Here is a 25838-nt window from a genome sequence, read left to right as displayed (position 1 = left end):
TTTTGTTATGTATAGTGGCAGAGTTACGTAAGCAAATGTGTTTCTAGCTGTTTTAATGTTAGGACATGTTGTAATAAGAATTTGTAATGATCGAAAGAAGAAGATTTACAAAGTCTCTTGATGTCGTAGAATCGTAATTTCATAGTAGTTCGAGAGGTGCACTCGAATAAACAAAAAGCTTCTAGTGCTTCTTGTAGGAAGGAACATTGCTAAAGACTCGACAGTGGGGTAAAAGTTCGCAATAGCTGTGGGGCAAAAGTTCACCCTATATTTATGAATCTAGAGCATCAATATAGTTACAAAATTTCGGATTTCGTATAGAAACTAAAATTATGTATAATATGTGTAGTATGCATCTTTAAATCGTTCTGGAGTGAAGCGGATCTGGTGTGATGGTTAAAGCACGTTGCTATTTTGAGTAAGTTCTGATCAAAAATATAATACTTCATCCATTGCTAAATCTGCGCATACGTGTAGATAAGCTAACAATACACTTGTTTTTATGGTGGACAATCTCAAACGCTCGCAATACCTTATTTGCTGCTGCTTCGAAATTATAAGAATCCACCATATGAAAAACATACTTCAATTTCAATGATATTTTGGTTATTTGGAAGGATTATAAATGATACTATTGGAAAATAGAACAGTGACTTGTTTCTTTACACTTATGCATTAAAAGTTTTACATAAAAGCCAACGGTTTCGGCAAAAACAGGGGTGTCCATTTCGCCCCGGGTGTCCATTATGCCCCTAATCCCCCTACATTAGAGCATATCTATCCCAAAATACGAAAAATATGCCATTTTTGGCTCGATATTTTTCAATTTGAGTAATGTAACCATTTTTAAACTGATTTCGTAGAGGTCTCAGGATATTCGATAAACTTTTGGGGGAAAATACACTGAGAATAATATTCATCGCAGATCTAAGTTATCAATCATGTAATTCCAATTTCCCAAAAACCTAGCCCTTCGATTTTCTTTTATTATTTTTCTGTAGAAAGCTGACTTCTAGCCTCAGAATTGGCCAAGTAGCCTAAAGTGGTCAAATGCTTCCAACGTAGATCTTTCTGGAGCACCATATAGGCTGAAAGTTTGAAATGATATATTGTAAGGACTGTTCATTTTATAAAGAGGACAACTTTGCAAGGCTATAAAAAGAAAACGCGTACCGTAATCCGGGGTAACATTGATCAGAATTTTCGATCTTTCCTGAATAATTCTCTTGTTAAAGCAAACGTTACATGTTTTATATTTTTAAAACAAGTACTGACAGTCTGAGTATGTGTTAAGCTATTCGAAAAAGTATTGTAACACTTTAAAACATGTTTAAATAGGCTTTTTAATGTAAATTTTGATTTTGTTGATTTGGGGTAACATTGATCATATCAGTGATCAATGTTCGTTTGTGTTGAAAATACCCTTTCTTACTAAATTCAGGGTCGCTGATTTCGAATATGTTGTCCAAATTTTTACAAGTTCAGTACTTTTTGAGTTATTTTAGGATAAAAATCTTCCAAACCGCGAATAACGCCTAAAGGTAGGCAATAGCTTAAGGAATTGATAGACTACTTTCAATAAATCGTATACTTCATGGAAAAAGAGTGTTTTCATAAACATTTCGTTTATTAAATCCAACTCTGGGATATCATATTGAAGTAATACAGTGATTTCTAACCTCGTATTATATTTTGTATTCACGCCAAGCATGAATGTTTAACAATGTATCTCATTGTGTTAAGGAACACAGTTAAGGAAAAATCAATTCATTTCAATGTTTATGAACTTCAATTTTCATGAATTGCATGTCATTTAATAGCTAAAAGATAGCAGATTATTATATACCATTCGATAGCAGAAACTGATTCAATGTAAAATGCTTGTTTGAACATTTCATGAGGCCGGTCAAGCCGATCAATGTTACCCCGCTGATCAATGATACCCCGTTTTACGGTAGTTCAAATTTGAGCAGCCTTGGTTAGTTGTTCAGTACATTATATTAGCAGATAATAACCATAAATAAATTGATTTAAAATTATTGAACTTCATAGAAATGTGGCAAAGTGTTTCGAGAGATCAATTTTTCAATTCCCAAAAACTAAGGATAAACACAAAATTTCTGTAAAACATCGGTTTATCGTTTTTAATTGCAAAAAAGTGTTTGCCATGCTGCAGCAGTTTGAGTGATACATATTCTGGTAAAATATAAACCTAATCGGAATAATGGTTGTTGAGATATTAGAGTTACAAATTAGACTCGATTTTCAGAATAAAATTTATTTGTTAAACAAAAATGTATAAAAATATTAAATTTTGAATGTTTTTAATGGATCTAGTCGAAAGTACTAATAATGCAAATTCAAATGCAGAAAACCGCTTCTTGATAGCATTGTTGGCTTGGTTACCGTGCTTCATGGCAGTTACCGGAGATAAAACCGCTTCGTTCTATGAAGGTTCTTCTAAATAACGATGTACTCTATTGCAAATACAACGTAACAATGATGTCAAAAATAAAAATTAACAAGTAGTTATTTTCAAATAAAGTATATAATTACATAGGGTCAGACCTTGCTGAAAATAAATAATAATAAGCTTCTCTAGAATCAAAAACTTGCATTTATGGAGCAAAAAGTATGCAATTTTTCATTATGGCCATCATTAAGTATTAAATTTATGATGAAGAATGTACTTTAAAGCATATTTTTCTTCGGTATCATTTAGAATGCGATTCTCTTCTATACTGGACAAATTTTGAACTGATTCCGTAGTGTTATTGCATCACTGGACTTAAATAGGTTTTTTTATCAATTTCATTGATAACAAGGCTACTCACTATATCAAGCTGTATAATGCTTGGTGCATTATTACTGACCAACTATTACACTCTACCTTTAGAAGAATAGTATTAGATCCCAACACATTGAAAAGTTCATGAAAATTTTAAAGTTATGTATGTGGAAAGTTGTGTAGAATTTTAAGAAATGGGGTTTTATTGAGTTTTAACGAAAACCGCTTCAGTTTCATAACTAAAGACAATTTGTATAATGTTATATTTTTCCTACACTGTAGAATAGCTATGGAAATTTATGCAAAAAACCGATAATGATTTTATTGAAAAATAAAAAAGATTTCACACAAATAAGGTGTCCTCTTTATAAAATGAACAGTCCTTACGTGTGCTGCAAAAAGAGGTTATAAATGAAAATCTAGTGAGTTCATAATCACTGCTTTGAGGTCCAATGAACTACTTAATCTTTGTATTGAACATCTGTAACAAGATCTGCTACCCAGCAGTTTAACTGCTGACCTAAACTACCAGCGATCGCACCTCCGTCCATCTCGAAAGTTGGCACACTTTTGATACATTGAACCGGTATGCGAAACTAGAATCGTAACAGAATAACTCTGTCTAGACTTCAGACAGACTAATGAAGTTAAAAAATAATCTATAAACGACGCTATCTATTGATACCAGCAATGGTTTTTCAGCCACTGTATTCGTTTTCACACTGGTCGCAAACACGAGGCAAATACTGCTCGATAAGTTGAGAAAACAACCACACATGAGAAAACAACTGAAGCGAACGATAGCTGACCAAAGTCTACCAGTACCACTGCTTCCGTCGGTCGCATCTAATCTAACGCAAGGGGAACTTCTTGCCACCGAAAACTGCGCGGCTTACATTTTAGCACGAGAGCCACCCACTATCGGTCTGCTTCCCGATGGGGTAAAAAGCACAGTCGAACGGCGGGACACTGCCCATCTTTGTAAAAACAAGCAAAATAACACCCCTTTTAAAGCGTCCGAAGCACGATGGACAGCATACAGTCGGCGTAGTTTGTTTGGATCGAAATGTGCAGAATCAAACGTTTACTGGCTACAGTGCTCTTCCTCGTGGGGACTGTCCCCAGTGAGCAGACGCATTTGGAGTGTGATCGGAAGCCGCCCAGGCCAAGCCACAACTGTCCCCAGCAGGATACGTCTCTGGAGGTGGTGTTCCGACATGAGGAGTACGTGGACCGATACTACCGATGCCTGTCCGGAGTGGCCTACGAGTTCCAGTGCCCGTTTGGTATTGCCTTCGATCCGGTGCAAGGACGCTGTCGGTACGCAACCGAGGGGGAAATTAGATCGTGGCAAGCAAAACAACTGATGCCTTGCGAAAAATGTAAGGATGGTGTCGAGTTTGTCGAAATTGGAACTTTCCTGCCGCAGTACTTGCAGTGCGTTCGTGAAGGACTTGCCGAGTTGAAGACCTGTCCGGTAGGTCAGAGTAAAACGAGATCAGTCCAGCTCTTGTGGATGACGGACCACTGTGAAGGGTTTTTGACGTCGCGAGGTCAGCGAGTTGACGATTTCCCGGGATTCAAAGGTAATGTAGATGAATTGTCGAATAGAGAATTTGTTTGTAATATTCCATATCTTCATATAGATGATCATTCGAGGTGTGATGGTGGTGATCACCACCATCATCATGAGTTATGTTCATGTGACGTATGCACTAAGACTTCAACTAAAGCTCCTTGTTCAACGACTACAACTACAAAAGCTCCCTGCAGTACAACTACCACTACAAGCACACCTCCTCCTCCATCAACCACTACTACTACACCTGATACAACTACCACGCCGACAACTACTCCTACCACTACACCCACATCGACTACGACGCCATATGTTACGAGTCATTACATAGTTGCCCCAGATCCTGAAGAATATTACGACGATCCGTTGGTTGGAGCGGAAAATCCTTTCGATTATGTAGAAACATTAGGAAGACACAAAACAACTACCACACAAAAACCAACAACAACTACAACTAAAAAGCCAACCACCACTACGACCAAGAAGCCAACCACAACCACCACTAAGAAACCAACTACTACGACCACTAAAAAGCCAACTACCACGACAACCAAGAAACCAACGACTACGACGACCAAGAATCCAACTACTACTACGACTAAGAAGCCGACTACGACTACAACTAAAAAACCAACTACTACGACGACTAAAAAGCCAACTACTACGACGACGAAAAAGCCAACTACTACGACGACTAAAAAACCAACAACTACAACGACAAAACCAACGACAACGACTACAAAACCAACAACAACTACGACTAAAAAACACACCACTACTACAACTCCTCCAACCACAACAACTACTCCACCAACTACGACAACTACACCTCCGACTACGACAACTACACCTCCAACTACGACAACTACTCCACCAACTACGACAACTACACCTCCAACTACGACAACTACTCCACCAACTACGACAACTACACAAACCACAACTACAACGACAGAAAGCACTACTACTACTCCGCCAACCACTACTACCAGAAAACCCACTACTACTACTAAAAAACACACCACTACTACAACGCCTCCAACCACGACAACTACTCCACCAACTACGACAACTACTCCACCAACCACGACAACTACTCCACCAACCACGACAACTACACCTCCAACTACGACAACTACTCCACCAACTACGACAACTACAGAAACCACAACTACAACTACCGAAAGCACTACTACGACACCACCAACCACTACTACCAGAAAACCCACTACTACTACTAAAAAACACACCACTACTACAACTCCACCAACTACGACAACTACACCTCCAACTACGACAACTACACCTCCAACCACGACAACTACACCTCCAACAACGACAACTACACCTCCAACCACGACAACTACACCCCCAACCACGACAACTACACCTCCAACAACGACAACTACACCTCCAACCACGACAACTACACCTCCAACCACGACAACTACACCTCCAACTACGACAACTACACCTCCAACTACGACAACTACACCTCCAACTACGACAACTACTCCACCAACCACGACAACCACACCTCCAACTACTACAACTACCGAAAGCACTACTACGACCCCGCCAACCACTACTACCACAAAACCCACCACTACAACCAAAAAACACCATACCACAACTACAAAACCAACAACCACAACAGAAGACCTAACAACATGTCTGTGTGTGAAGGTTACTACAACGACTGAGGCCACGACAACTACTGAAGAAACTACTACGACCGAAGAGACTACTACGACCGAAGAAACTACGACGACCGAAGAGACTACTACGACGGAGGAAACGACAACTACTGAAGAAACAACGACCACTGAGGAAACTACCACAACGGAGGAAACCACCACGACAGAGGAAACTACCACAACGGAGGAAACCACCACGACAGAGGAAACCACTACCACTGAAGAAACAACGACCACTGAAGAAACCACTACAACAGAAGAAACTACCACCACAGAGGAAACCACTACCACTGAAGAAACCACAACGACCGAAGAAACTACGACAACTGAAGAAACTACGACTACTGAAGAAACTACAACGACTGAAGAGACAACGACGACCGAAGAAACTACTACGACTGAAGAAACTACTACGACTGAAGAAACCACCACGACAGAAGAAACTACAACTACCGAGGAAACCACTACGACAGAGGAAACCACAACGACTGAAGAGACCACAACAACTGAGGAAACCACGACAACTGAAGAAACTACGACCACTGAAGAAACTACGACGACAGAAGAAACTACGACAACTGAAGAAACTACCACGACAGAAGAAACTACCACTACAGAGGAAACTACAACGACTGAAGAAACTACAACAACTGAGGAAACTACAACGACTGAAGAGACAACGACAACCGAAGAAACTACAACAACTGAGGAAACCACGACAACTGAAGCAACTACCACCACTACCGAAGAAACCACAACGACCGAAGAAACTACTACAACTGAAGAAACCACAACGACCGAAGAAACCACAACAACTGAGAAAACCACTACAACCGAAGCAACTACAACGACCGAGGTCACAACGACGACGGAAGGAACCACAACCACCCCGGAAGAGGAAACCACTTGTATATGTGTGAAGGTTAGTACCACATTCGCTCATGGCTAAACGTGCTCTTGAAGTAAACAAATACTACCACGAGCATAACATGTCTCATGAATATTTCTTAGGGCAACAGACATCATACGGGACAAAAACAAACGTTTTTGTAAGAATGAAGTTTTTTAAATTAGTTTCTAATCAAAATATCTTAACCTTCTTTTCATCACAACAAATCAACTGTAAATGCTTAGTCGACAACAACTCGACCCCGAAAGACGACAACGACCAAACCAACGACAACCACCACCAAACCTACGACAACAACAACCAAACCAACAACAACCACCACCAAACCAACAACAACCACTACCAAACCTACGACCACAACCACCAAACCAACGACCACAACCACCAAACCAACGACCACAACCACCAAACCAACGACAACTACAACAAAACCAACAACAACTACCACGAAACCAACAACAACAACTACGAAACCAACGACAACTACCACCAAACCTACAACAACCACCACCAAACCAACTACAACAACAACCCGACCAACCACAACAACCACCCGAGCTCGCAAGACAACAACGACCCGACCTCCAACGACCACAACTCAACCACCACCGCCGGTACCCGAACCCCAGCTCCAAATCCATCTCATTAGCGCATCTGGGGCCAATTCGGCTTCTTCCGCCGCTCAGCTTACCGAGTTCCAGTTCGGTAACGGCCCGATTGTAATTCCGATTCCGCAACTTCCTGTGGGATAAGGTGCCGGGTAACATTGGAATCCCGCGGCAAGAAAAACCGCTCTTGTTTACAAGTTGATGCAATAAAATCAAACATTATGAACTGCACTGCAATGAATGGTCAATGTTTTGAATGCCGAGTCGCCAAGTGTATTGACCTATCAATATCTAGAAGTCTTCGAAGACGTGCTTTCTTACCTTACCGGTCAGACTAAGGCCTGAGCGTCCTCTGCTGTACGTAGAAGCCATCTCCATTCAACTCGGTTCATGGCTGCGCGTCTCAAGTTCCTCGCTCTACGAAGGGTTCGCAAATAGTCCTTCACTTGATCGACACACCTATCTCGCTGCGCATCACGTCTTCTTATACCGATCGGATGACTCTAGAGAACAATTTAAGTCGGATTGCCCGCCCACCGTAGCCTCTCGATTTTCGCGGTGTGGACGATGGTTGGTTCTCTCAGCCGCTGATGCAGCTCGCGGTTCATTCGCCTCCTCCAAGTCTCGTCATCCATCTGCACTCCACCGTAAATAGTACGCAACAACTTCCGTTCGAAAACTCCAAGGGCACGTTGGTCCTCTTCACGTAGATTCCATGTTTCGTGCCCATAGAGAACTACTGGTCTAATCAGCGTTTAACTTCGTGTATCGCCGAACTTTGTTCGATAGTAGACTTCTGCGGAGTCCAAAGTAGGCTCGATTTCCTGCCACAATGCGTCTCTTAAATTCTCTTCTGGTGTCGTTGTTACCTTGATCAATCGTATCAGTTTATCCGGAAATCCGTATTCGTGCATAATCTGCCATAGCTGGTCCCGATCGATTCTATTACGACGATTTAAAATCCATGATCAAGTGATGTGTGGGCACGTTGTATTCGCGGTATTTCTGCAACGAAATGGCCGGCCCGTCCCGCATTGAAGGGATCAGTATGTTGCGACCTTGTGTAACTCCTCCACCACCTCAGATAAAGGCGAACTATTGGAAGTACGCCCTTTGGACCATAGTGGGACCACAAGACCGATGGGTTCAAGTACTCAAAGCTCCTGAAAGCGAAGAGCAGTGACCGACGGATAGCTCGTGGATTCGAGAGTCGAAGTACACAGTATCAAACGTACTCGTACCGGTAGAATGATCCATGATGAGTGCGTCGCGCTTGTCCTCGCCGGCAGCTGCTCTTCCTGATATCTTCTGCTTCTCCCTCTTGTGGTCCCACTATGGTCCAAAGGGCGTACTTCCTATAGTTCGGCCTTATCTGAGGTAAATCCCATCCTAGATTAAACCTGAACCATTACCACTGTGGAACAGCCCACGAACTGCTGTATCAGGCAGTCGCTAAGTGGGGCACGGATATCGCATTCATTGCTACCCAGTCCGGCCCAAGCAACACACATGGTCACAAAACAGTCACGGCAGCGCAGGTAATGGTTGCGCAGTAAGTCACAGTGACTTCTGTACAACCTTTACATGCGCTGCCGTGACTGTTTTGTAACCATATGTGCTGCTTGAGCGGGAGTTGGACTCTACATCTTACGAGGGCTTCATGGTCGCCAAAGTCATCGGGGTTCTTATTTTTGAAACTGTTATGTGCCTTCTCAGTGATCGACAGAACAGTTCACGTAGATGCTGTACTGTATTGTGGCTGTCGGCTTAGAATAGCACTACCGCACTACGGTTGACCTGTTCCGGTGATAAGAGTCCACCTAATCGGGGTAACCCTAATTCAAGGTGTCAAGCAACCCGTGCCGAGGAATGAGTTATCGAGAGGGTGAAAATGATGCTCGATCGTCAACAGAGCCTCTATGGGGCACCAGGGCACCTCTACCAACACTATTAAGTCTATGCCTCTACGATGGATGTGGCTGCGCAGCAGCATGACTCCATCATTGACTTTGGTCCTCGACGTCTAACATCAGTAGGCATACCACAAGCGGAGCCTGATGAAGCTCTATAAGTCAATGATGGTGACTAAGCAGGACCATGAGAGCTCATGGTAACTGTGGCAGCGACAGAAACTGAAGGTGCCGTAGACTATCCAGTGCGACGCCTACGCATTCGCCGATAGCCTTAAAAGTGCGGCGGACGTGATTGCTTATGACCAGTAATCGCAGAAGCGAGTGAGACAGCCGTCAGGTGAGGAGCGTTCAGGTGATCAGGGCTGGCGGCGCACGCAAGGCTAGGAGATTGTCAACCACGGAAGTTGGCAGTATTGGCGATAAGTTGGACCCCAGCTAGGCACGAAGGGTAGGCCTGAAAAGCCACCCCGTCCCGGAGTGAATGGAACAGGGGGTTAGGTCACGGGCTACGTCCATTTTTAGGTAAGCAACCAAAATTTAGGAGGTGCAGGAGCGTAGAGACACCAGACCTAGGAAACGTAGGATGGCAGGTGAATAGCGCGCGAAGGGTGACGCGCTCATCATCAAGACTGAAGAGTTCAAGTATTCGAAAGTTTTGCAGGTGATGAGGAGTAACGCCAATCTAGCGGATCTGGGAGCCGATGTACGCAGTATTTGACTAAAAAATTACGTGATCCTCGAGGTCAAGCACGAGCGCAAGGGCGCCACTTGGTCTGGAGTTTGGTGGAAGAGGTCCCTGGCGAAAAGTTTGGTGGAAGAGGTCCCTGGGTACACCTGAAGTTCTATAAAATCACCAACGACACCTCCTTCGTTTAAATTTGCCCCAAGCACCATTCAACATTGTATCCAGCTATGTATCATTTCAAGCCAAAGCCAAGGGCATCATACGCGAATTATTCATCACCCAATTTTAAATGCAGGACACTTCCTTGAAAGGATATTTACACACACATGCCACTCAACTGTGACATTGATCGACATTCGTCCCATACTCAGGCGACGACGAAAGAGAAAATTAGGTAGGAACCTATCCTGCAAATTTAAACGATGAAACATCATCTCTTCGCGATTGTTGAGGGGGTCGGCCGACAAGATGACGAAACGAGGGGGATTTAATCGGATAACGCGCTGCTGCTCCTCTCGACACATCCGTCTAATTTCATTTGAAGCAAACATTATTCTTCCATTATGGTTCGCAACAACGATTCGCCCCGCCACTCGTTAGGATGTGTCACATTTTCGATTTCGAAGGTGTAGGTAGAATGTTGCTCATTTGCAAGGTCAAGCCGCCGACCGCGGATTCGGGTTGACAAATTGATTTCCGTCCGCCGATATGCGTTCGTGCTTTGCCACCATTCCGTTTCTTTCACATGTAAGGGAAAGAGCATTAGCCATTCTCTCTTCAGTAGCCTACATAAATTGATTGGCAAAACATCAAAATTTATGATCATTTATGATCACGCTTGACATCCCACAGCACACTTCCCCGGGCAGCAGGGACAGGAGTCCAAGGGTTTGACGAACTACCCCCTTCTGCGAGTCAGAAGGAAGCCTGGAATTCTTTCTTCAGAAATTCCACACATCCGGAAGCAACTCTGTACAAGCGATATGGCACCGCTTCCAAAGCCCAGCCCAGCCTGGAGTGCCTCGGGTACATCAGAAACGACGCCAGTAAGTTCCTGATTATGGCATACTGGTCTTGCTTTGTAATTTTTAACTGAGACGGTTCACGTTTGGGTAACTACGCACAAGTGAGCTGGTAGCGACGGTATACTATCCTCTTAGACTATCCCCACCAGTGCGCAGTAAGTCGGTGAGTTGTAGAGGTATTCAAACCGGTTCTATTTCTGATACCCACCCGTTTTCGCACCGCGCGTTCCCATCATCGTTGGTCGAATATTACCTTATCTCCCCACCGGTGGTTGGTAGTAGTACTTCATATCGTAAACACGGAGTCCAATTTTCTGTAGTACGGAATATAATGACAGTTGAACATGAATTCCGCATGACTTGCTCTTCTTCTTGACGTAACGTCTCAACTGGGACAAAGCCTGCGTCTCAGCTTCTTCTATAAGCACTTTCGCAATTATTCACTGAGAGTGTCTTCTGCAAATGACCATTCATTATGTGTATATCGAAACATTAGGAACTCATGGAGGAATTACAGACGGAACTCCTCGACGAACTCCTGGAGAAATCACAACAGAAAGTGCATCCACCAACTCGAATATACCTCTTGAGGAACCCCTGAAGGAACTCCTGGAAGAATTCCTGAAGAAATCTCTGAAGGAGTCCCTGGATCCCTGATGAAATTCTTAGAGTAATCACTGATGGAATTCTTTAAGGAATTCCTGAAAATCTACATCCGTGTACAACATAATTGTCCCATGTTAATACGGATCCCCATAGAACATGGGACAACTATGCTGCACACGGCAGTCTATGATGAAATTCCTAAAGGAATCCCTAAAAAATTCTGGGAGAAATCCCTGCCAAAATTCTCGGAGGAATCTCTAAAAAAATATTTCAAAAATCCAAGATGAATTTTCTGGGTGAATACCAAGGAACTCGTGGAGCAATTCAAGGAAAAAAATCTTGAAGAATCTCTAAAGGATCTTCTACAGGAATGAGCTCCAGAAAAACTTTTAGAGAAATGTTTGAAGGAGATTCTGAGTGAACCTCTAAATAAATTCCTGTAGGAATCTCTCTAGAAATCCCTCGAGGAATACCTAAAAACTTCCTGTATGAAACCCTGATGGAATTCCTAAAGATTTTTGTGAAGGAATTTCTGAATGAACTGCAGGAGAAACCTCTGATGGAGCTATGAAAGGAATCCCTGTAGGAACTCGTGAATAGACCTTGAGAGAACTAGCTGGATGAAATCCTGAGGAAATTCCTTCATTAATTCTTGAAAAATCCTGGAGGTACCTTTGAAGAAATTTCTGGAGAAATTCCTGAAGAAATCCCTGAAGGAGTTTCTGGAGAAATCCCTGAAAAAGTTCCTGGAGAAACCGCTGAAGAAATTCTAGAGTAAATCCCAGGAGGAGTTTTTGGAGAAAACTTTGAAGAAATGAAGGAGTTCCTGGAGAATTCCCCGAAGGAATTTTAGAGGACATTCCTGAAGGAGTACCTGGAGAAAACTCCACAGTAATGCTAAGAAAAAATCCACAAAGATTTGCAGGAATAAACCTAAATAATCTTAGAGGAATGCTTGAAAAAATCCTGGAAAAATCTCTAAAGGAGTTTTTAAAGAAATCCATGATAGAGTTTATGGATAAATTTGTTAAGGAATTCCGGGAAAAATTCCACAAACAATTCGTGGAAAAATTCCTGCAGAAATCACTAAAGAGTTCCTGAAGAAATCTCTGGAAGAGTTCCTGATGAAATCTCTAATGGACTACCTGGAAAAGTCCCTCAAGGAATACAAGAAGGTTTTTTAATGGAAATTCTCCAAAAAAAATACAGAGGCAATATCTTTATCTGATGAAATTTCTGGAGGAAGCGTTAAAGAACTTCCAGGAAAACCCCTGACGAAGAAGTAAGTAACATCATAAGATATGCTTGCTTGAAGTGAAAATACAAGCCCCGTACACCGTAATTTCCTCGCTACGTCAACGTACCTAATTCTATATTTAATCATAATCCTCTTACCTGTTCTTCACTCCGGGCCGTCTTCCATATTTAGTAACGACCTTCTTCCGCTATGGTTATCCTCAACCCTCCGACCGGGCACAAATAGGTATCGTAAATAAATACACTCACGGTTAATTAATGTCGGCCTAGTCCCATCCAACAGAAACTCGATGAAAACCGGATGGAGCAGTCCCGGAACAGGCAGCACTGACTATGTTTTGTTTGCCACGTCAACGCTTGACTAATGGTAGAGACCACGTGCGTTTTCTTCAGCCCGGCTTTCTATTCTGACAATAAACAGTAAGGGCCGATTTCTTCACCTACCCGGCTTAACGACGTAAGCCTGGTTTATCTTAAACCACACTTAAAGTTAAGCCAAATCCTTAAGCCAGGTTTAAATATTTGCATTTCTTCACACCGGTTTAGCAAATATAGGCGACGGCTTACGCTAAGCCAAGCTTAACGAAATTTCCCATATCATTCCAGTGACTTTCCAATGGAAACGTCATTTTAAGCCGCCGATATTTTGAAATGCCCGTTATATACATACAGTATGGAGTAACAACAACAAAACATCCGCTGAAATTTTAGCAGGAAAAGCGGAATCGCTCGGTATTTTTTTCGGATACAGTAGGAAATTAACAATAATGATCTACCTAGAGACTGTTGATGTTTTACCCAACGCTAGTATCGAAGATCTATGATTTAGTACCTACTACATATGATCGTTCCACAACATTTGGAGTTCGAATTTGCCTCTCATTGTACAAAGTTGGAGTGCCACATTGCAGAAAAGGCGTTGCAATGTTGATTTTATGTTTTGATATCCATAATCGCCTTCGAATAAAGTTGCATTTCGATAGTGAGTTTTTGAAAATGTGTTTGTCGTGAGATGCTCCAGAGTTCAGACCATTTTTCGAATATGTTTCAAATTTTGAACTGTGTACATTCAATGGAAGCCACAGCAAAGTACAAGTTCAACTAGAAATTGAAATCCCTCAATAGAAAAAGTTTATTCTACTTCTATTCCATTTGTTGGTGGTTTTAATACTTTATTTTGTAAATGTTTAGGAGTCGTTCACAATTCTCTAAAGAAAACGAAAATATGATCGTGCGTTACGGTCCATGCAAAAAAATAGAATTGTAATATAAAAATGCGTTTATATGATGCACGCTGCCTTGTACTGAAATATGAAACGGAACGTTTTTTACAGTGCTGAAATAGTTATTTATGCCACAAGTTGCAAAAATGATGATTTTTTCAGCACGAGTTGTACATTTATTCAACCAGGCTTGCCGAGTTGGATAAATACAACGAGTGCTGAAAAAATCGAGTTTTTCAACGAGTTGCAAAAGATTTTGCAATGAAAAACAAATTACCGTGAGGACGCCATTCACCGCTCATTTTGGGTCAAAATACAAAAATTATCAAATGTTAGTAAAGTATCGTACCATAAGTGAATGAAACATGCTGCCACATTAAAAAACTTTCATTTCAGTAACAAATTTTGAAAACGACGTATAATCAATGCTACACCATTGATTATACGTCGTTTTCAAAATTTGGTACTGATTTCACCAAGTTTTTATATGGGTGTACCTGAAATCATGTTCTTAAAAAATATTTCCCTCACTGTGCTGCAGGGCAGCATGGGAACTGTTAAGGGCAAACAGCGGAAGAAATATCCAACAGGTATATAAAACAGTAAAACTTTTAAAAAATTCCATTTTGACAAAACAGGATGAACTGAACCTCATGAATCATCAATATTATGGTAAATAAAAGTTAGTTGGTTTTAATAAATGAATAGTTGATGTGGCTTCATGAAAAAAATAATCCAGTGAGCGGTGAATGGATGCATGAGCGGTAATAGGAGCCAAGAGATAACACATTTTAATTTTAATTTTTTCGGTTGAAAAAATATTTTACGAGCGTTTTATATTTTTTCTATAATAACAACATAATTATTAAGTTGTTGACGAAAATTGATGTGTAAATTTCGCCAACGTCAATTTTTAATGTCCAACACTTTGCAAAAATGCCGTTAAATGGGCGGTGAATGGCGACCTCACGGTACTAGAATATGATCATTTCTATCAGTACCATCGTGCTTCGCGGTAGTTCGATGGGAACAGTCATGTGTACTATCTGAATTTTGATCAAGTAAGCTGTACCATAACCGTGAAAATTTGGCAAGCTCTTGCCGTGGCAACTTTGGTTGTGGATCAAACAATTGCATTATGATTCATAATACAATCGAAATCAGTTGCATTATGAATCATATTGCAACTGTTTGGTATAGTACGATAAACTAGTCCGTTTTGATACGGCAAGTATACATCAAATTTCATAGTGCTGAGTTGCAAAAAGATGTTTAAAATCCACTTGCGTTGTATTTTCGGCAGTTTTGTTCTCTTCGTCACGGATATTGAACTCAAGTTGGCCTCAAATCCTTCCAAAGTAAGCTGAATGATATGACAATGTTTCAGGCATTTTGGCCGACAAAAACCCCCCACGACGGAGAGTGCAAACCTGCCAATAATATCCAACGTCACCCTATTAGGTATTTAAAATAAGTCATGTTTAGAAGTACACCACGAATAATACTTTTTATATTTAGAATTATGAGTAAAAATGTTGAATATTTTATGGGCTAAGCGTGCTTTGAACTATGTTTTTATAAAAAATCAATGTATAAAAAGGTATTAGAAGATTTTTTTTTTTGAGTGTCATCCTAAGTTTGTTTGTGAAAAAAAAATATCTCCTGAACCATAAGAGACGAAAATATGTTTATTGTGAACTGAAATTATTGACCGGGTTAAAATAAATAGAAACTTCAATGCAAATGTACTTTACAAATTTCCAAAACTATCAACACGATGCCTATTTGAAGGATTTCACTCTAATGTAAAACCTTGATTGTCGCCCAAAAACCGATGTGAATATTTTATATTGACGACCCATCGGCTATAGGTTATCATTTTCTTTATCATCGTTTCCATCCGTAATCAAAAGTTTTACAATTTTATTATTCCTAAGTGTACATGTTTCATTAAAAATATTTTCTGCTGTTTCGAAAATTTATTTATGAAGCAGGTGAAGAAACCCAAACTCTGCAAATTGCGGCTTAATCCTGGCTTAGCGCTGCTAAGCCACCTCCGAGCACCGCTTAAAATAAGCCACACTTAACGTAAACCGTAGCTTTATTAAACCGGGTTTAGTGGTTAAGCCGAGGTGAAGAAATTGAAAAAAAGTTAAGCCCGGCTTAAAATGTTGCTAAGCCTGGTTTAAAATTTAAGCCCGGGTGAAGAAATCGGCCCTAAGTCGGATTATGGGTTGTGAGCGATGTTTGCGGTTACACTCACTCAAATATTTGCCATTTGTAATCGTCGTTCCACCGTGTGATTAATGTCTGGTAAATCGGAGCCACTCGAAGGTTTTCTCACTTTAGTGCGACAATATTTCACTGAAATCACTTAGCTTCAGGCTTAAGCCACCTATGGATGGAGTATTATGTTGAAGTGTGGTGTGCCAGTTATAGAAATGATATTTCCTTGTTCAGCAACTCTAAAAAACCTTTCGAAATTTTAGATTTTTTTATTTTTGAAATTTTCAACGAGTGCTCGAACAAGTAACAACGAAGTCCATTACTGGTACACTCACCCGCACATTAATAATCCTCCAATCTCGTTCTGCTCTAAGCCACGCAACACTGCATTCGAATTCACCGTCCACGATTTATATCCGACCGAAGTTTCTTCAAAGATGTTTTGCCTCAAAGCGCCCCAAGTCATCAAAATCCATGATTATGATTCTCAGATACACATCCACATATGTATAGCATCGTCCATCATATTGGATCGCGCATTCACTAGAACTGCTTTGATGTTGCACTCTTGATTGCGGATGCAGATGGTAGTTATAGTAGTTGCTGGCGAGTGCAGTTTCTTCTTTGGCCGGGAAATCGATCTGTACAGAGAAATGAGATGAGAAAAAAAAAACGAAATTACTGGAGTTGCTGCTACTGGATGAGAAATCGTATTTCATTTCAAGAATGACTGCGTGGGAAAAAGGGTTACGACTGGGAGAATGGGCTCGTAAACAAGGAAATTTCCTTTTTTTGCAATTTATTTTGTAGCCATGGAGCATGTTTCATCTCAGGTGAAAAGTGTTAAATAATTTTGTATGAATTAAAACGACTTCTCAAATTCGGTGTCGACATATGTTAAATTTAAGTCAAAATGAAAATTAGTACATATTCTGATTTACATAGAGGTTGTATCAATCACATAACTTATCAAAGTAAATGCAGATCATGTGACATGTTCCCCTCCTTACTTACAAAAACTCCTTCCCCTGGCAGTCGTGGAGACGCAGAGGTGCTCTCGATCTCTAGTAGCATCCCACGCTATACTAACATTCATTACCTTCTCGATTACCGGAAGGACCTAGAATTTGTAGCATCTTACGAGAATCTTCGGTTTTTCTGGAAATCTAAAAGCTCTCTTCTTGTTCCTCTAGCACGGTTAATTCAGATTGTAGACAGTATGCATAGTATAGTTTGAAATTCATACGTCAGCAAAAGAGGTTGAAACTCAATTCTAAAGATTGGACGCTTGTTACATACTTTTTCCGTTCCGGGCTTGGTCCGGTGTATTTAAACCACGCTTCACGATGAAACCATAAATAGGCTGATTAATTATCATTTTTGGACGCCACAAACCACTAATCTCTTTTATCCCGCCTATCCACACTCAATGCCGTATTTCATTATAAATTCAAACAGCCACAAATCACGCTAATCCGCTCTACATATATACTTGGGTAAGATATCCATCAGGCCAATGATATCCACACTAAACTATCAGCAATCATAACCGACCGTAAGTATTACCTTACTGCTGTCTGTGACGCAAATATATCCTCATCAAACGTAATCGCCCACTAAAACTAGCAGCAGCACGCTATACTCCTCGTCCACCACTAGCGCACATGCCAAACAGAGGATACAGTTATCCTTAAACCCGGCAAATCCCTCGATGACTAATTTGTAACAGTAGCAGCACTCAGTCGCACTTCACCATATTTGTCACGGGGAAAAAACACGAAGGTATGCACTTCACGTCAACATGACTTAGCACATTATTTCGTTTTCTAGATCCTCCCCCTCATCCTAAGTAAGTGCCATGCTACACATATAGCACGTAATGAGCCCACGCCACAAGCACTTAAATCATTATCCACATACTAGACTACATACCGTAATATGGAGCGACAGAGCATAAATATTGCCCTCGCTGGCATGCATTTCACACTCACTGTTCATACCGATTGGTGCATAAACTGTGGATTGGAGTGAAACTGATAGATTTTCATCAAATGTTGTGTATAGGACAACCGTTTCTCAGCTAACCTAAATACCCTAGAATGGGTCAGAATGGGGGTCTCGAGATAGCCTAGTGGTTAAGGCCAGCGATGCCAGATGAATTTCTGTATCAGTCGTTCAAAAATCTGTATCCCATATAAAATTTGGGTGGAAAATCTGTATCCTATACAAATGAAAAATCCGTATTCCATATAAACGCAATCTGTATAGATGTTCAAAAATCTGTATAATACCGATAAATCTGTATATATGGCATCCCTGGTTAAGGCTATGGATCGCTAATCCGGAGACGGCGGGTTCGATTCCCGTTCTGGTCGGGAAAATTTTCTCGACTCCCTGGGCATACTTGCCTCACAATATACAAATTCATGCAATGGCAGGCAAAGAAAACCCTTCAATTAATAACTGTGGAAATGCTCAAAGAACACAAAGTTGAAGCGAGGCCGGCCAAGTCCCATTGGGACGTAGAGCCAGAAAGAAGAAGAAGAAGAAGGGTCAGCTTCCTAAACCCGTTAACACCCAAGGTGTCTCACATCTATAATCTTCATAAAAAATATTATCAACAGTAAACATGAATTCACAAAAAATAGAAGCCTACGGCATACAGGGGATGGCCAAAATGTTTGGGATAGGCAACTTTTTTTTCTCTCACAAAAAAGTTCAACATGCTACAACTTTGCATAGAGCGCATCAAAAAATCTCAAATTTTGACTGTTTGTCAACCTATTATATGTGCATCATTGGTACAAATTTGGGCTTGATTGATTAATATTTCGCAAAGTTAGAACCGTTCGGGTAAAACACCTTTTTTTAGACAACTCATTTTTGAGCTATTATATCTCGGAAACCAGTGAACCGAATTGAATGAAGTTTTGAACGTACACTAACAATATCTAAATGCTTCATAAACTATTAAAACATTGGTACTTTTTAGACGTTGAAAAAAGTTATCATGGATTGACTTTTTTTTTATTTTTTTCAAAAAAATGTATTTTTTTTACATCAGTGTCAATAAATTTTAGTGTTGATATCCAAAGATTATCCTCTTCTGTTCTCAAATTATCTCTAATCAGATAATAATATAGCCTATTTAGATTGAAGGAAGAACACATTTAATAATTTTTGTGTGGTAATGTAAATTTTACTTATTTTCCTTTTTATAGGTAAAAATTTCAACCCGGTATAACTTAATTCGCCGTGAGAAAATATTACATTTTATAACGTCGTATTAAGTATCAATATATAGTTGATAAACGGTAAAAAAATCATTAAATTCGGTTCACTGGTTTCTGAGATATGACAGTTCTAAAAATAGTTGTCTAAAAATAGTGTTTTACCCAAACGGTTCTAACTTCGCGAAACATTAATCAATCGACCCCAAATTTGTACCAATGATGCACATATAATAGGTTGACGAACAGTCTAAATTTGAGATTTTTTGATGCACTCTATGAAAAGTTACAGAATGTTGAATTTAATTGTGGGAGAAAAAAAGTTGCCTATCTCAAACATTTTGGCCATCCCCTGTAGTTCCAAAAAAAATCTTAAAGTGGGTCCTTATCATTGAATATTTTTTTAAGTTTTGTTTTACCACAACTTTTAAACTATCGTTGTATTCTAATCCGTTATAAATATACAATGTATCCATATTTTGTGAAAGAAAGGTTAACTACTCAAGAAAAATTAGAACCTCAACCTTATTATTTACTGTCAGATGACGTCAGAGATATCTACGTGAATCAAAAAGCATATTTCTCTCTGTTTCTCTATTTTTCTCATATTATACCACTAACAATAGCTATAGTCGGGGCCCGTGGCGCAGTGGCTACACGTTCGCTTCATAAGCGGATGGTCATGGGTTCGATCCCAGCCCCGGCACTTCGTCAGTTGCTCTTGCCCCGAGAGCGGCTGGAACTTGACCCTCTTCTGAGGTCTCATAGCTCAAACGGACCCGGATAATTGGATATCGGCGAACGGCAACCCATAAAGGACGACCCCCAATCGGACTGGAAAAGGAACAACAGCCACATATCATTTCATCATCGTGCTCATCATTCTACCAAGGATAGGGTAGGAAAGTGAAAGCAGCACAAAGGCAAACCAGTTCGATATAGTAGAATGGAATATAATAGAATACATTTAGGCGCTGTACAAATTGTAAGTGCAGCCGCCAATTGGAATCGCTCACGTAGTGCTCTAGTGGACAAAAAGAGCTGTAAAATAGGATAAGTGGTTAAGAATTAAAAAAAAAATTAGCTATAACTAACACTGGAAGAAATTCTCATGTAAAAATCCCTGAAAGTCACAAAAGAAATCTCGAGAGAAATCCCGTTCAGAATCCCTTATGGAATCCTCAAACAAATCACGATAGAAATTCCGACGGGAAACTAGGCAGGACTGCCTGTAAGAATCCCGGATGAAATCATAGAAGAAATCCCTTGAAGACGGTTAAAAAAAAAAAAACGAGAAGAATCTTTGAAGGGATCACAGCAATAATCCTGGCTTGAATACCTGAAAGACTCCCGCAAGATTCCCTGAAAGAATTTTTGAAGGAATTCAAGCAAGAACCCCTAAAAAGATTTTTTGAAGGAATTCGAACAAGAACCCCTAAAAGAATCCTTTAAAAATCCTGAAAGACATCTTTGAAGAATTTCAGCAGTTATCCCTGAAGGATTGCTGACTAGAACTGTGGGGTGTGAACAAAGATTAGTGACATTCCCTTTGAGTGTTCTTCCCCTAGCAAGCGTCGATGACAGCAAGCATCATGACGAGGTGGGCAGTGTATGTCACCTGCATCGCGAGGTCCCGCATCATGCCAAGTGATTCTACTGTAGTTTGCTAAAATGGCTGGGAACGGATTGTTCCAGTGAGTTACGCGATATTCACAAGAACATTTGTCAGTGCAAGATTTTCTAAAGGAATTCCGGCAAATCCTAAAGGAATCACGGAAGGGTTTTCTAAAGAATTCTGGGAGTTATCCCAAGTAACAAAATTAATTTTATAATGCTTTTGAAGTATTCTTCTACACCTGTGCTTTAAAACCACGCATAAACCAAATTGCTCTGCAAAACAACATCAACTCAACCATAAACCCGCCATAAGACCAAAGAGGCCCATCCTAAGATGCTCTTGGAGAGTTGTTTTTAAATTTCTCTTAAAACTTGTTGTACTTCCCAAGTTTTCCTCAAGGCGAATTGCTCTCTCCTTGTAGAATTCTTCAAGTGCACGATAAAACAATAATAAATTTGTCAGTGTTGTTGCTGATGCAGCTTTCATGTCTACAGAAAAGATTGATGAAATAAATTGAAAAAAAAACACTATGAAAATGCCACATTATTGTAATTGGGATTAATTTATTACACAAATTAGAAATATTTCCGTGGTGTAACAAGGATGCCAAGCAAAACTCATCGTATACATGTTGTAAGATACTTCCAAAAATTGCAACGCGCTTCCATTATAATGCACTAATAAAATATTTAAACATATTATTCCTGGTCATGAGAACATTGTTCATGAGTTTTCTCAACATGGCTTCCATTGAAATCTAGGCCGGTGGTCGGTCCATTATCGATGGTTTTAATCAACATCACCATAAGATCGTCTTAAACTTCTTTCAACTCATGCCAGAGCTAAAAGCATAACTCAAGAATACTAGGATTTATAACGTTCTCAATGCAGCCTGGTTGGCCTCCATCAAGATCGTCTTAAATTTGTTTCATCTTAAGCAAGGGTGAGAAGTATTTCTCAAGAGTACTCAGGTTTATAACGTATAACGCCGTTGTGAACGTATAACGCCGAGAACGTAATAAATTATGTACGCCAAATTGTAAACAAACAATAAATTATCGCACCGCGGTAGATTTTGTGAATCTCGTCCGATTAATTTTATCATCAGCCCGGTACCGTTGCCAACCAGGCAGACCTTTTTCAGTAACAGGCCTTGATGCGGTACAGTGCATCATTCCTCCGGTCAGCATTTCCAACAGGTAAGTAGTTGTTGATTTTAAAGATCGATGATTGGAACCCGAATTGCACGGGAATCGACGTCCTGGATGACCAAACCCACCTCATTTCGGATGCTGCAACCGGAGAAACTTGGCACTGCACCGCACCGCGTCGCGGTTGGGTTTCCGGGTACAACACGTATTGGCAGCGCTAATGAAACGATGAGAATCAAAATCTGATGCTTGAGTTTTTTATTGTATTTTTCATGTACCAAACTGCTCTTATGCGAGAACAGTTGCTCTTGATCAAGAACGGATGATTGAAGTTAACTACAAGAGCCTTATAAAACTGAAAATAAGTTCAACAGTTCTTGCTGTGTTTATGGTTTTATGAACTGAGCCTCAAGTATTCTTGGAGGTGTTTTTAAAAACCACATATTGACGAAGAATAGTTGTGCTCAGCTGAAACTCCGAAACTTGGTCAGATAGGTTTGTTGACATCTTGTGCAATCAACTTGAACTTAATAACTTACTAAAATTCAGTCAAATTTGTCATTCAGTCATGAAATGTTTACGTACGTTGATGGTTTACGTCACGTGTAAATTTTTTAAGAGTGATGGGCTCAGAAGAGGGTCAGTGTCAGCTGCTCTCAGGGGGGAAAAGCAACTGACGAAAGTGCCGGGGCTGGGATCGAGTCCATGACCATCTGCTTATGATGCAAACGTGTGACTAATTGCGCCACGGGCTCCGGCATACTTGGTGGTCTTGTGGATACCGCTTCTGATTCATAAACTGAGAAAACTTATCTAAAGAAAGTCATAAGTTTGTCTTATGAAATTTCGACATAAGAAAAAGTTTTGATCTCCATAAGAAATTCTTATGATACCATTTCATAAGACATCTTATAAATTATTTTTTGCGAAATATAAAAAAAATGTCGCAACTGGGAATCGAACCAGGGACGTCGAGATCGGAGAACGCGTGCTTTACGCGTCCTACTACGCGCGCCCATCGACGCTTTGGAAGTTGGGGTGATGGGAGTCCAAAAAGAAGCTTGGTTTTTCGGGAATAACGTTTCATAAGTTAGCTCATGATTTTCATTAAAGCCTTTTTATGTGATTTTTCATAAGACCACTGTAATGAATTTCTTAAGATTTGTTTGTCTCAGTGTATGCAGAAGGTCCTGGGTTAAATCTCTGGCCCGTCCCTTTCCTTCTATTTTGTATCCTTCTATCCGCCTTCTTTATGCTGTCCTCTATATAGGGTATTGGTTCCCTTATTAAGCATGTGACTCCCATTTTCATCCTACGAAAAACGAAGGATTGAAGCGCTATTTGTTTTGTTTCTTATTTTTGTATTTTTTGTTAGAAGTGAGCACCCATGAAAACAAAAAGAAGGGAATCAATCGGTGCCGTAATCGCTTGTTTTCGAATAGGATGAATAAGGGAGCGTGAGATTACTGATGGAACCAGAAACGGTTGAAAAGCCGTTTCCCTTCCTTCCAACCTTCACAGCACAGTGTTAATCTACAATCTATCAAAAACGCCTACAAGTTATGCAATCAAACGAACTGTGTCGCTGTTACCCGGACACCAGGATTGATCCAAAAGGACCTCAAAAATGATCTTTGAACATCGACAGGACATAACATTCTCAGTCCTCACACCCCACTACCTTCTACGTTTAAGTGGATTTCAACATTTACCATGCATGTTTTGTCGAACAAGTCGACAAGGTATAAATCAGAAATAAAGCAGCATGATCTTGCTGGATTCTTAGAAAATATCCTCAATAACTATCCTGGATTATTGAGTAGTGTGCGGTAGTTCGGCAGCAGCAAAGCTTCGCGCGCTCGCTTTGCTAGATTTTTGCGATTTTTTTTTCTTTTCTGCGGGGCTCCGACGACGGGACGCCAAGCAGTCAGTAGTGTGCGGTAGTTCGGCAGCAGCAAAGTTTCGCGCGCTGGCTTTGCTAGATTTTTGCGTTTTTTTTTTCTCTTCTCTCTGCGGGGCTCCGACGACGGGACGAGTGTGCGCGCGCCGTGGTTGAGTCGGTTCCGAATTTCTCGCTTCCCTTCGGCGCTAGTTTCGAATACACTTTTAGTTGATAATAAATATTTTCTTTCATTTTTTGCATTTACACAAAAGAGTGAAAAATGTTAGTTCGGGTTCGCCGGTCGAGAAAAAATCCGGGCGCCGACAAGTGAGTCGCGTTCAGTGTATTTCTATGTGGAATAGACTAAAGGTTTCTGCTCCCTAGTGGAGTGGAGACGCGCGATACCTACCTTGATACCTTGTTGGCTACAAAGTAACTTTACTCCAATGCCGAGCGTATAGTAGAGCACCATCTTCGTCGGTCTTGGGCGATGTTCCTCCAGTTTCCCCGAACGTGTAGGGATCGTAGATCTTCTTCAACCGCGTGCAGCCAGCGAGTTCGCGGCCGCCCACGAAGCCGCCTACCTCTACCGGGTTCTCTGCTGAATATTGTTTTCGCTATTATTTCTTCCGACATTCGCACTACGTGTCCAGCCCACTGAAGTCTGCCGTATTTTATACGTTTCACAATATTCGCATCTTCGTACACTTGGTACAACTCGTGATTCATGCGTCTGCGCCACACTCCATTTTCTTGTTTCCCACCGAGAATTGTCCGCAGCACTTTGCGCTCAAAAACTCCAAAAGCTTTTCGGTCTACCTCCTTTAACGTCCACGCTTCGTGACCGTAGAGGGCAACCGGAAGAATCAGCGTCTTATACAGAGCGAATTTTGTTTGCGTTTGCAAGTTACGGGACCTAAGCTGGCTACGCAATCCGTAAAAGGCCCTATTCGCAGCTGCAATACGCCTTTTCACTTCACGGGAAACGTCATTGTCACATGTCACAAGTGTTCCAAGATAAACAAATTCTTCAACAACTTCAAACACTTCCCCATCAATCACTACCTCAGCACTAACACCACTAGGCCTGCTTCTGTCTCTACCCGCTATCATGTACTTCGTCTTGGTAGAGTTAATCGTCAAGCCTATCCTCGCTGTCTCTCTCTTCAGAGGTGCATAAGCTTCCTCCACTGCCCTACGATCGATGCCGATGAGATCAATGTCGTCCGCAAAACCGAGGAGCATGTGCGACCGTGTGATGATAGAGCCATTCCTCTGCACGCCTGACCTCCTAATCGCTCCTTCGAGTGCAATGTTGAACAATAAATTTGAAAGAGCATCCCCCTGCTTCAATCCATCCAAGGTCACAAACGACGTAGACACTTCGTCCGCGATCCGAATACTTGATTTTGATCCATCCAGCGTTGCGCGTATCAGCCT

General features: G+C 40.9%; 3 protein-coding genes and 1 long non-coding RNA gene across 4 annotated transcripts in view; 2 read left to right on the top strand and 2 right to left on the bottom strand.

The window, feature by feature from the left end:
* LOC109419083 (uncharacterized) overlaps positions 1-13487 on the bottom strand; it is a 384014-nt gene extending 370527 nt beyond the window's left edge. Inside the window, exon 1 of the mRNA XM_062850864.1 lies at positions 13207-13487. The gene's annotated coding sequence lies outside the window, so the exon portion shown is untranslated. The remainder of the gene's footprint in view (positions 1-13206) is intronic.
* Positions 3232-7013, top strand: LOC109408140 (mucin-2). Its single transcript, XM_062847897.1, has one exon. It carries the CDS (start codon positions 3855-3857, stop codon positions 7011-7013), a length of 3159 nt encoding a protein of 1052 aa, XP_062703881.1. The 5' UTR covers positions 3232-3854.
* Positions 7054-7749, top strand: LOC134286293 (integumentary mucin C.1-like). The gene is made up of 2 exons (XM_062847896.1): positions 7054-7113; positions 7223-7749. The coding sequence occupies exons 1-2, from the start codon at positions 7054-7056 to the stop codon at positions 7724-7726; spliced, it is 564 nt and encodes a 187-aa protein (XP_062703880.1). The 3' UTR covers positions 7727-7749.
* Positions 13488-16515: 3028 nt separating the features above from the next.
* The window catches only part of LOC115258639 (uncharacterized), a 41931-nt gene continuing 32608 nt past the window's right edge, over positions 16516-25838 (bottom strand). The window contains exons 2-3 of the long non-coding RNA XR_009997579.1: positions 16853-17158; positions 16516-16655 (exon numbers count right to left, since the gene is read on the bottom strand). This is a non-coding gene — a long non-coding RNA (uncharacterized LOC115258639). The remainder of the gene's footprint in view (positions 16656-16852; positions 17159-25838) is intronic.

This window comes from Aedes albopictus, chromosome 2 (genome assembly GCF_035046485.1).
Source record: "Aedes albopictus strain Foshan chromosome 2, AalbF5, whole genome shotgun sequence".
Classification (NCBI taxonomy): domain Eukaryota; kingdom Metazoa; phylum Arthropoda; class Insecta; order Diptera; family Culicidae; genus Aedes; species Aedes albopictus.
The sequence above is the reverse complement of the archived record's forward strand: the minus strand, read 5'-3'. Positions and strand labels throughout refer to the sequence as shown.